We start from the raw sequence: 12974 nt of genomic DNA on the forward strand, positions 1-12974 counted from the left end.
AGGGGGGGAGGTATGTGACTTCAGGCGAGAGGCCTGAAGGGAGGTGCGGCGGCTTGCATAATTGGCAGCCTGGAGCGCCGTACACCTTGTCCCCGCGCTCCGTGCTGCTAATTATAACTTTCTTTTCTAGGAGTTCCTGTTGTGTCAAGACTAGCTACGGACATCGCTGGGATCAAGGTGAAGATGAGTGGAGGTGTGTATTTGTAGCAGTTCTTGTTAGTGGTTGATTTCCTTTAAGTTGAATTTGTATGTGAGCCGGAACCCCAGCCAAAATTCTTTTTGGTCTCTGTGACAACTGGATTTTAAGAAATTTGGGTTGTCATAAGTTTTTTGATAATCCTGGTTCTTAAATGCAGACTCCTTTTGATAACTGTTACAAGTGTTCATTGTAACCTAGAACTAAAGTACAATAAATTACAAACATCCATAGGTCCGTTTGTAACTAGGGGTCACGATCTCCCAGCGCTTACAATGCTGAGAAATGGGAGGATAAGGCCTCCCTGCGCTGGGAGTGGTCTGTTCTTGATTGTATCACCAATCATATCTGGTGAGTGGGAAAGAGATGGCAGCAAATGTTTTATTTCAGAACTTCCACAGTCCAAAGGTTATTTAGATAAATTTATGAGCATAAACCCAAAGGACGATCTCATACAAATATAAAATAACCACACAATGTCCCCTATGATTTGAAAAGCGCTACAGAATTTGATGGGGCTATAAAAATTAAAAATTTTTTATATTATTATTTTGATAATATTCTGATGGTCTCAGAAGTCCAGCGACAACCATAATCGCCATATCCCTTTAAAAACATTTTTTAAAAAGTTCAGCACGTTTGCAGCCGTACATAGGTTCCACTTAGACCGGCAATGGCTACACACAGTGATACGGTAAAGGGAAAAAGATGGGACTTGTCCTAGCTCTTCCCTTGTTACAGGCTGTACGTAATGCATTGCAATGGAGAAGTGTGGGCTCACCACTCCTCCTCTCCATCGCGGCTGACCTATGTTGTGCGGGCATACGTCAGTGTAAATGCAGCCTTAGCCGCAGTGGAAGAATTTTCATGTGCTTCTTCCTTTTTTGCCGCTATTTGATGCATTGAATAAGATCTAGCAGTCTCCTGTGCTAGGTGTCTGGTCTTACGCATGTGACTGCTTTCGGACAATGTTACCTGTCTTCAATTTTCATCAATTGTCATCATTCTTGGTGGTCTCTGCCATGAGAAGAAATCAATGATTCCTGTATTTATTACACAACATTCGGGACCTCTTTCCAGTGAATTTTATCTGTACTCTCTACAGCATATGAGTTGTTACCAGAAACATCCCTTTTTGATTTTTATATGTATCTATGTATGTGCTTTTAGAAATACTCATCACTACGGCGACAACGCAGCCTCCTGCCACTCAACCCCCTACTCAGCTCTCAGAAGTGAACATCCCTCTGTCACTGGGCGTGTGTCCTTTGGGTCCTGTTCCTCTCACAACAGATCAGCTTTACCAGCAAGCAATGGAAGATGCAGCTTGGCATCATATGCCTCACCCGTCAGATTCAGAGAGGATACGGTGCGTCTTACTGTTGGACTTTTGTGTTCTCTTTAAGCAGTAAGCATCGGCCCCATGTATTCTGTACGCTTTCTTTTGTATGGGAGTTTAGTGACCATTTTTTCCAAAGTAGATTGTAGTTATGATCTCAGTGCATATATATTCCACTCCATTGCTTGTTTTGTCATGTATTGAATTGTTTGTGTATTCGATTCTCTAAAAGGCAATACCTCCCAAGAAATCCTTGCCCAACACCCCAGTATCACCACCAGATGCCCCCGCCTCACTCGGACACAGTAGAATTCTACCAGCGGCTTTCAACAGAAACGCTCTTCTTTATCTTTTACTATCTTGAGGTATGATGCAGCTACAGTCTGCTTGCTTTCATTATTGCATGTTGATTATTTCATGTATTTATTATTAAAGGGAACCAGGAATGTGACTTTTAGCTAGTGGCAGGTTCCAATAGCCTATACCAGTGATGGCGAACCTTTTAGCGACGGAGTGCCCAAACCCCCCTCATTTATCGTGAGGTGCCAACCAAAAATTAAAGCAGTAACTTATTGATCCCTGTTCTTCAACAAAGTTCAATCATATTGGCCTCCTCAGGACACCAACACAGTAGAAAGGAGGGAAAATTTGCATTATTGTAGCTTCTTTCCCAGTGTACACAGAGAATCATGGGGCCAGCAGCAGTTCCTCCAAAGATAATTTGGCCCTGCCTACAAATTCTCCCTCTTCCTACAGTCCCAAGTAGCCAAGTAACTATCACTAAAAGCAGCATCTTTTAAGTTGCTAGGAACTGCAGGAAAATTCTTTGAGTCCTGTCTGGTGTGCTGGGGAGATGACCCGGGTGCCCACAGATAGAGCTTGGAGTGCCGCCTCTGGCACCCGTGCCATAGGTTCGCCACCACTGGCCGATACAATGCTGATTTAAAAAAAAAAAAATTTCTCAGCATTTTGAAGCATTTCAGTAGTTTATAATACTTTTCCTGGCTCCCTGCCAACAGCATTTGGCAAGTCCCAGAGTGGCAACTGTAGACTGTGTGTGCATGATGGGAAAAGGGGAGCAAGAATGCATGAGGAGACACAGGCACGCGCGCAGCTGCCCTTCCCCCGGTACTCTCCACACGCTGGTGATAAAAAACGAGGTACTGTGAATTAAAATGACTCTGTCGCCACACCTGCCCCCCACCTAAGCCTACAAAATGTACCTCCTTCTGTAGTATGTATGACGCATGGTTATCATTTTGGCATATTTTTTATGTAGTAGCATGTATTAAAAATCTTATCTATTTTTTTTTTTTTGTAGGAAGCGGTCACATTTGGGCAACCCCACCTCCTGAAGTCGAAGAACACCCTGCAGTCAGCTTGTTCTGCCCACTCAATGCATCTGGCCCAACCCTACATACTTTATCTCCAGATAACGACATCACAATTAGGAGGCAGGGCTGGGCCAGATGCATGGAGAGGGCGTACTGCAGTCCACAAACTGACTGCAGAAAGTGGGGTTACCCGACTATGACTTTTTCTTATAAAAGATGACTTTGAATTCATTCTGCAATCTAAAAACACCTCCATGGGATGCAGGGGCGGACTGGGAAATTAAAGAGGCCCTGGAAAAATTTGTAAGAGTGGCCCTTTGTTGTGGGTGGAGTCAAATGTAGTAGGCGGGGTCATGTAATATGGGTGTAGTTCGCAAAATGTCACTCAGAGCCACATAACAAGAAAGTTTTAATTACCTTTCTTCAGTTTCATATAAGTATAAGGCTGCATTCACACACATGTATGGAGGACGTATATATGGCCGCGTATATACGGGCGATATACGTCCCCCATGCACTTCTATGCACACCTGCGGCACCGTACCGCTCCGTAGCCCGGGAAAAGATAGGACATGTCTCCTATGGAGAGGGGGCGGGGGTGAGCAGCACTCACCTCCTCCTCCTCTCCCCGTACGGTGCCGTGTGCCCGCCATACCGCAGTGTGCATGTAGCCTAACACAGAGAAAACAGAGTTGGATACTGTCTCCCATGTACTCCTAGCTACTGTACCACTATTACAAGAACAAAATTTAATATTGAATATTCTAAAAGTATGCCCTTTCATCAAATATAACTGCTATAATACTGCCCCCTATGTACAAGAATATAACTACTATAATACTGCCCCCTATGTACAAGAATATAACTACTATAATACTGCCCCCTATGTACAAGAATATAACTACTATAATACTGCCCCCTATGTACAAGTATATAACTACTATAATACTGGTCCCTATGTACAAGAATATAACTACTTTAATACTGCCCCCTATGTACAAGAATATAACTACTATAATACTGCCCATTATGTACAAGAATATAACTACTATAATACTGCCCCTATGTACCGTATTTTCCGGACTATAAGGCGCACATAAAAGCCTAGGATTTCCTTAGAAATCCAAAGTGCGCCTTATAGTCCAGTGCGCCCTATGTATGGAGGAGGGCAGTGGACCCTACTTACATAGGTCCCCGCTACCGTAGACCGTAGACAGCAGATCTCCAGCGCGAACTGCAGACCACGCGGCACGAACAACTTCTGCCATGTCGGTCTGCAGTTCCCGCTGGAGATCTGCTGTCTCCGGTAGCGGGGATCTATGTAAGTAGGGTCAGCTGCCCTTCTCTACCTGAACGGACCGGAACCCCTTCCCCAGAGACCGCTCACCTCTTGCCACTCTCACCTCCGCTCCATTTTCTGCCACGCCCCCGGACCTCCGCCAGGCCCCAGCCACCCTGCGCCTTATAGTCCGGTGCGCCTTATATATGGAATTTTTCCATATATAAGGCGCTTTCTACTAAAATACGGTAAAAGAATATAACTACTGTAATACTGCCCATTATGTACAGGAATATAACTACTTTAATACTGCCCCCTATGTACAAGAATATAACTACTATAATACTGGTCCCTATGTACAAGAATGTAACTACTATAATACTGGTCCCTATGTACAAGAATGTAACTACTATAATACTGGTCCCTATGTACAAGAATGTAACTACTATAATACTGCCCCCTATGTACAAGGATATAACTACTATAATACTGCCCCCTATGTACAAGGATATAACTACTATAATACTGCCCCCTATGTACAAGTATATAACTACTATAATACTGCCCCCTATGTACAAGAATATAACTACTATAATACTGCCCCCTATGTACAAGAATATAACTACTATAATACTGACCCCTATGTACAAGTATATAACTACTATAATACTGACCCCTATGTACAAGTATATAACTACTATAATACTGACCCCTATGTACAAGTATATAACTACTATAATACTGCCCCCTATGTACAAGAATATAACTACTATAATACTGCCCCCTATGTACAAGAATATAACTACTATAATACTGCCCCTATGTACAAGAATATAACTACTATAATACTGCCCCCTATGTACAAGAATATAACTACTATAATACTGCCCCCTATGTACAAGAATATAACTACTATAATACTGCCCCCTATGTACAAGAATATAACTACTATAATACTGCCCATTATGTACAAGTATATACATTTTTCCATATATAAGGCGCTTTCTACTAAAATACGGTACAAGAATATAACTACTGTAATACTGCCCATTATGTACAGGAATATAACTACTGTAATACTGCCCATTATGTACAGGAATATAACTACTATAATACTGCCCCCTATGTACAAGTATATAACTACTTTAATACTGCCCCCGATGTACAAGAATATAGCTACTATAATACTGCCCCCTATGTACAAGTATATAACTACTATAATACTGCCCCCTATGTACAAGTATATAACTACTATAATACTGCCCCCTATGTACAAGAATATAACTACTATAATACTGCCCCTTTGTACAAGAATATAACTACTATAATACTGGCCCCTATGTACAAGAATATAAATACTATAATACTGCCCCCTATGTACAAGAATATAACTGCTATAATACTGCCCCTAAGTACAAAATATGTCCATGAAAAATATTAATCTACAGTAGTGTGCACAGGAGCAGTATACAAACCCGTTCGTTTTTGCATTCTGTTTTTACTCCCCTCATTCCAAAAGCTTTTCCAAAAATTTTTCCATTAACATTACATTCCCATGTATATGGGCTAGTTATCTGTGGATCAAATTGTACTTTTTAGTGGCACAATTTAATATTCCATGCAATCTACTAGAAAGCTGGTAAAATATTTCAAGTGCAGTGAAAGTGACAAAAAAACACCGTTGCGGCTTTTTCTGTGGGTTCTGTTTTTACGTCCTTCACTGTGTGCTCCGAATGACACTTGCCCTTTATTCTTGGGTCGGTACGATGAAATGGATACATTTTTATAGGTTTTATTACCGTATAAGCCGACCCGAGTATAAGCCGAGGCCCCTAATTTTACCACAAAATACTGGGAAAACCTATTGACTCGAGTATAAGCCGAGGGTGGGAAATGCATTGGTCACAGCCTCCCAGTATATAGCCAGCCAGCCCCTGCCCCAGTGTATATAGCCAGCCAGCCCCTGCCCCAGTGTATATAGCCAGCCAGCCCCTGCCCCAGTGTATATAGCCAGCCAGCCCCTGCCCCAGTGTATATAGCCAGCCAGCCCCTGCCCCAGTGTATATAGCCAGCCAGCCCCTGCCCCAGTGTATATAGCCAGCCAGCCCCTGCCCCAGTGTATATAGCCAGCCAGCCCCTGCCCCAGTGTATATAGCCAGCCAGCCCCTGCCCCAGTGTATATAGCCAGCCAGCCCCTGCCCCAGTGTATATAGCCAGCCAGCCCCTGCCCCAGTGTATATAGCCAGCCAGCCCCTGCCCCAGTGTATATAGCCAGCCAGCCCCTGCCCCAGTGTATATAGCCAGCCAGCCCCTGCCCCAGTGTATATAGCCAGCCAGCCCCTGCCCCAGTGTATATAGCCAGCCAGCCCCTGCCCCAGTGTATATAGCCAGCCAGCCCCTGCCCCAGTGTATATAGCCAGCCAGCCCCTGCCCCAGTGTATATAGCCAGCCAGCCCCTGCCCCAGTGTATATAGCCTGCCGCCGCTGCCGGACAGATCACATAGAAGATATACAGGGGTCACCGGAAAGGTGAGTTTAGATATATTTATTTTTTTGACTCGAGTATAAGCCGAGTTTGGGTTTTTCTGCACATTTTTCGTGCTGAAAAACTAGGCTTATACTCGAGTATATAAGGTAGGTTTTAGTAGATTTTAAACAATGTAAATCTTTTGTACAAAAAAGAAATGCATTTTGCCACATTCTGAGGCCAATAACTTTTCATATTAGCACTTGTGTAATGTGCCATTTTTCCGGGATGCGCTTAGCTTTTTATTTATATCAATATGGGACCTATATTCAAATATTTATTGATGGAAAAATTGTTAAAAAGTGGTGATTCGGACATATGGGCGCTATTTTCCATTCTTTGTTTTGATAGATTGGACATTTTGGGACGTGGCAATACCTAGCATGTTTATGATTTTTGCTGTTTATTTATTTTTATGGTCTAGAAAAAGGGGGGCAATTTTAACTACTTTTACAGCTGATCTCTATTGTATGGAGAGATCTCAGGCTGGGAGCTTTCTCCATACAACCCCAGCAGAAATACTAGTACATACTGATACACATACATCACATATATATGAACTCATATATATGTATGTCAATAACATGTAAGCACTTTACACATTCCTGCACTTACTATTTATGGAGAGAGAGAACTAGGTTCTTTGTGGGGAGAATCAATCAGCAGGGAAGCAGGTGCCTGGCAGGGCTGAGATGTACATGGCACTTGTGTTCCTCCCCAGCCTTCTCCGTCCCGTCTAGCAGCCTCTTGCTTCCTGGTTATGGGAGGAGGGGCCGGAGCAGTGCCCTGTGCCTGACCTCAGTGCTGTCCTGGAGCCTGCAGAGCTCTGTGTAGTTGCTGATCAGCTGTCACACAGGGGCAGCAGCGTGTATGGGACTTTCTGCTGCTGACCCTAGGACAGTGCAGGGGCGGCCTGTAGTGTAGGTGAGGCTGCTCTCTCTCTAATAGTGCAGTGCAGGCTGAAAGTCTGTCACATTCTCCTGCACGGACCGGCCCCAGATCACTCAGGCAGGTCGGCCCACCGGGATTTCTCCCGGTGGAGTTAATGGCCAGTCCGCCTCTGATGGGATGGACACATTACCGAAGGAGGTACTGTTAGTGGGCCTTGGTGGAAAAGGGGGGGAGGGTTAGTGTGGTGACAGGTTCCTCCTTAAGCTTATATAAACTTCTGAAATAATTCAGAATGCCAACAGCCATTTTTAAAATGAGCTTAGCATACACTATCACAATCTGTCACCAGTAAAAGTCACATTCCTGGTGATGGATCCTCTATTTTATGGCTGAATAATTTAACAGCAGACGATCTGTCCAAAAGCTTATCCTTTATCTGTGTATATGGCAGTTTTATTTCTTTTCAAAAATGTATTTACTGTTTGAAAAAAAATATTCACCTGATGCAGAGACAAATGGAGATAAACATGTCCTATTGATTTCATGACTTCATTCTCCTGGCTGGTGGAGGACCTAGTGGTCAAAAACCATACATTTAAAACTGTAACTACAGCATGTGGATGAGGTTTGTATAAATGTCATTCACACTGCTACTTTAGTATGTAGTAAGTTCACTACTGATGACTTAAATCACAGCTTGTATTACAGCTTGTACACCTCCATTTTGTTTTAACCCCTGTGGAACACCTAAAGGGTTAACTAACTTCTTGAAGTTGATTTTATTCATACATTGAGGGCTGTCGTTTTTTAAAGTGCCATTATTTACGGGGTTTTACTGTTATTTAAAACACTCAGTCACTTAAAGCTGAGCAGGTGCCTCTAAATGCAGGTTTTCATAAAAATTTGGCAAAAATTTTGTAATTTTTTTTTTTTGTTTTTTATAAAAAAAAAAAATATATATATATATATATATATATATATATATATATATATATATATATATATATATATATATATATTATCATCCAAATTTTTAAACTACTTTGAGGTACAATCCCAATATACCGTAAATATGTTAGTGTTACAAAATTATAACCCCTCATAATGTTAACACAGGGCAGATCTAAAAAATCAGGCTTGGTCCAAAAGCCCTAAAATGGCTTAGACCCAGAGGGGTTAAACTAAATGTACGATTGGATTCTAATGTTTATTTTCCGTTTGCTAGGGCACTAAAGCACAGTATTTAGCTGCTAAAGCTTTGAAAAAGCAGTCTTGGAGGTTTCACACCAAATACATGATGTGGTTCCAGAGGCACGAGGAGCCCAAGACGATAACAGATGAGTTTGAGCAGGTTTGTGAAATTCAGTTTTTTTTTTTTTAATTATTATTACATGTTTCCTTACTCTACCCACTAAAGGGAAATGTATGGTCAGGCATTTAAATGTGTTTGTCAGTTAGTATAACTATTGACTTTGCATGGTGAGGTGCTGAGTGAATGGTCCGGAGATGCTAAAGTACAGAAGCGCTTAACAGAGCACTATTCCTCTGGATGGTTATACTCTGCATATTCACAGAACCACATAATGACCCTCATCACTTTTTCCTTTCCTCAGAAGTTTGCAGGACTTTGGAACTGTTTGCAACCTGTATCACAGCCCAGTACCCAGCTAGAACACCAAGAATTATTGGTTCCAATCCTGGGTGTTCAACCCCAAAGACACCATGGTCCTCCACAGACCATGGTGTTTGTCTTCAGAGGGGAGAGGTTTCCTCTGTATCCATTGGCACCCAGCAGCATTGATCATGGGGGTATCACTCTGAGGCCACGGAATGACTCCAGATCTGCATGTAGCATATTTCTATTTGGTCACATAGGCTTAAAGGGAACCTGTCATCACAAAGGTCATTTTTCAATGATGACCACTTCCAAAATCCCATTCTGCAGTCATTAAAAAGTTGCCTTAGTCTTGTCTTTGAATTATTTTTCTTTATAATCTGGCTCACTGCCAGAATTATGTACGGAGTCTCGGGGTAAAGCTTTTCAAAAGTGAATGCCCATCTGCTGCACTATCCCTCCTCGTCTCTCGTGTCAGCTCACTGCAGCAAGCAAATCTCATGCGTGTGAGATGAGCCCTGTCATGTGCGGTGAGAGGTAAAGGCAGGGTGACCTTTGTGATGACAGGCTCCCTTTAAAAGAATTCCAAAGAAAATAACCATGCAGACAAAGCAACTTTTTCTTCTTTAGTGAAAAATGACAAAATACAAGATTATTTATTTTATTAATTCTCCATATTTGTATCTCATATTCAATTAATAATATTGAGTGTATTTAGTAAATGGTATAATAGCAGACCACTATTCTTTGAGTCATACCTTCTGGAGGAAAATGCTTTGCAACTGTGTTTGTATAGGTAAATCCCTTCATTTCCTTTCACTTTCTGAATATATCACAGTCCTCCTGCATCTTCTGTATTATGGCTCAAAGTGGCTAGCGGGTGGAGATGTTACACCAGGCAAGACCATGAGTCTATGGAAAATGTATAAAGTAAAGATTCTTTTATTTTGTAATTTTTCACTAAGGAATAAGAAAGTTTTTGTCTGCATGGTTAATTTTTCTGGAATTGGGAGGTTCCAAATCCATGCATTCCTAATATTTACACACGGTTGCATATACCAAAGATTTGTTATTTCCCTTTAAAAGAATGCCTGTCAGTAGAATACTGCCAGTAGTGCAGTGTGTTATACAAGTGATCACCTGTCGGTGTCCCCTTGCAGGACAAAGTAATTACACACACAAAAAAAGTCTTCAATAAACACACCCAAGAAACACAACAGTGTGTTACAGTGCTGACACTGCTAAGTGTTGGTGCTTTGGTTCAGCGGGCAGGCAGGGACTTCATGCATCATATTTTTGTAGGATGCAGTGTTTGCTCTGTGGGATCTGATCGTGTGCAGCTGTTTCAAGGCAGTGCTTCTCAAGTATCGCGTTGTATTTTGAGAACTTCCTCAAAAGGCTTGTCCAATTTTTTAAAGCCATAGCCCCTACCCCACATCTTGGTGGGGTCATCCAACATGGCGGTGCACATCAGCATGTAAAAGGATATACTACCACAAAAAACAGAGTTACAGCGTTCTTTAGTAAAACAAAAAAATCAATATCTTTAATACATAAAACAACGCTTAATTGTATTGTCATGAAATAATTAATGAAACAGAGGAATTCCAAACAATAAGTCCGATAAGACAAAAACACATAACATTATAGGGTATATTGCCCATTCCCTTAGGTGACACATCAACAGTTAGTGTTATTTCCACAACCGTGTATATCAGGGGTAAACATAGGATGGTTGCGTCAGACACACGGCAACAGTCTAGCAGGTTGGCCACATGAAACCCTCTCTGGGTGACCAATAATCACCTCTTTCACATCACAGGGCATTGGCACCAGTTTCTTCTAGCTCGGTCCCATTTTTCGGTTTGTTTTGTCTGTGTTTGTATTTTCTATGAGTTTCCTGTAAGTGAAGAAATCTTGAATTTAGAAGAGTGTAATATTAGAGAAGTGATGCAGACTCAAATTCTTGGCAGAAATATTATGTGGTTTTAAAAAATTTTTATATATTTTTGCAGGGGACATATATTTACTTTGACTATGAAAAATGGGGCCAGAGGAAGAAGGAAGGTTTCACATTTGAATACCGTTATCTTGAGGATCGTGACCTACAGTGACCTCTCTGCTACACGTTCAGCCTTCCAGTTTCAAATGGGCAAACAGCAACTGGGGAAAAAGAGGGGAGGGGCAGAAGATGACTTCAGTCTCCTTCCCAAGAAGAGTTGGGAGGAGGGGAAATTCGGACAAACACTTTAATGCATGCAGTTACAAAAAATCTGTTAACATGGAATTAGATTGTGCGTGGTGGTGGAGAGAGGATGAGAGCGTGATCAACACCCAACATCTCACTACACCCTCTTGACTTTTTGGAAGAATTCAAGGACACGAAGCAGAGTCAGTTTTTAATGTATTTGGTTAAAATTGAACAAAATGAACAAAGTGCATAAAAGTCTTTACAAGAGGAAGGAAAAGCTATTCTACCCCCTCCTGGAGAATGCTGCAGGTGGGAAGTACTTGTCTCTCTACCCAGACGGGTCTCTACTGGCTGCCATTTTGTTTTTGTTTTCCTCTTTAAACAAAAACTCTTTTGTTTTTCTATCATTTGTCCTTTTTGGCAGATACTGGATCTTTTTGTTTTGATAACAAGTGCATCAAAGTTTAAAGTGTTTTATTTTTTATTTTTTTTCTCTCTCCCCTTTGCCACATACCCCTCCCCCTCCCATCCTCGATACACGTATCTGTACCGATGGAATTAATGGTATGGAAAGCTGGTTTAAAATATTTTTCGTAACCTATTTTCATTTTGGAAAATATTTATGAATAAATAGTTTTATATGATGTCTTCTCATGCAAGAATAATTATATGGCTCCAGTTCTTTCTGTACTTTTTAATATATAGGTTCTGCACCAAAACTGATGTGGAATGAGTTTATAACATGGTCACAAAAAAAGTAAATGTGTTCTCTGCCATATCTCATGTTACATCTAGGGCTGCGCTCAAATAAAATGGGGAGGTTGTGTGCAAGGTTGCCCTAAATTTGAGAATACTGAATATGCCATGCCATACATAAGTGTACGATAGATTCTGCTAGATAAAGAAACCCAAAATGCACCCAATCTGAAATTCTAATCTAATCCTTAATGTGTGGAAAAATGCTTCAATGGTAGAAACTTCACTCTGAACCTAGATGCTCATGCTCGGAGGCTTTGTGGCACTTTAATACAGGAATAAAGGGGTACTCCATCTAGAAACCTTTCTTAACAAGGTGAAAAATATTAAATTAGAGATGCCTGAAGTTAGACCCTCACCAGAACTGGGGAGCCTGGCCCTTTCTCCAACTGTGCAATATGTATATAACACTGATGGCTGTATTTTAAGGACAGGGCTCCAAGCATCATGGTTATTTATGATGCAAGGAGCCACTACCCAACCTCTGGACACCAGCTCCATACTGTTATCATTACACTTTGGAGCAGTTGTTTTGTGGGAAGAAAGGGAAATGACTATGCTACTTTAAGATCAATCTTTTCAAATCCGTCCTCCATGCTGTCCATGATTTGCATGCAGAGGATAGTTGTGTATTTTAGCCCTGAGATCTAAACGGTCTCTGCCATACTTATTTTATCATCTATTGTGACCCAGAACCAGCAGTTGTTGAAAACGTACGACAGATGTGGGTCATTTCATTATGACTTATCCGTGCAATTTCTCTGCCTCACATAACAAAGCTTGGAGCTAATCCTTTCACTGCAGTGGACAGGTGGTAAAAATTTGAATCTTGGGTACAATAATGAT

At 41.5% G+C, this 12974-nt stretch overlaps 1 protein-coding gene across 10 annotated transcripts in view; it reads left to right on the forward strand.

Annotated features, from left to right (window-relative positions):
* CNOT3 (CCR4-NOT transcription complex subunit 3) overlaps positions 1–12037 on the forward strand; it is a 50764-nt gene extending 38727 nt beyond the window's left edge. For 8 of the 10 annotated variants that reach the window (XM_072156816.1, XM_072156815.1, XM_072156817.1 and 5 more), the window contains 5 exons: positions 131–193; positions 1367–1565; positions 1768–1900; positions 8792–8917; positions 11197–12037. In XM_072156816.1, the coding sequence (XP_072012917.1) occupies positions 131–193; positions 1367–1565; positions 1768–1900; positions 8792–8917; positions 11197–11295 (620 nt within the window). In that variant the 3' untranslated portion in view covers positions 11296–12037. The remainder of the gene's footprint in view (positions 1–130; positions 194–1366; positions 1566–1767; positions 1901–8791; positions 8918–11196) is intronic. The other 2 variants (XM_072156818.1, XM_072156819.1) reach the window with 1 other exon arrangement.
* The last annotated feature ends 937 nt before the right edge of the window (positions 12038–12974 follow it).

This window comes from Engystomops pustulosus, chromosome 6 (assembly GCF_040894005.1).
Source record: "Engystomops pustulosus chromosome 6, aEngPut4.maternal, whole genome shotgun sequence".
Classification (NCBI taxonomy): domain Eukaryota; kingdom Metazoa; phylum Chordata; class Amphibia; order Anura; family Leptodactylidae; genus Engystomops; species Engystomops pustulosus.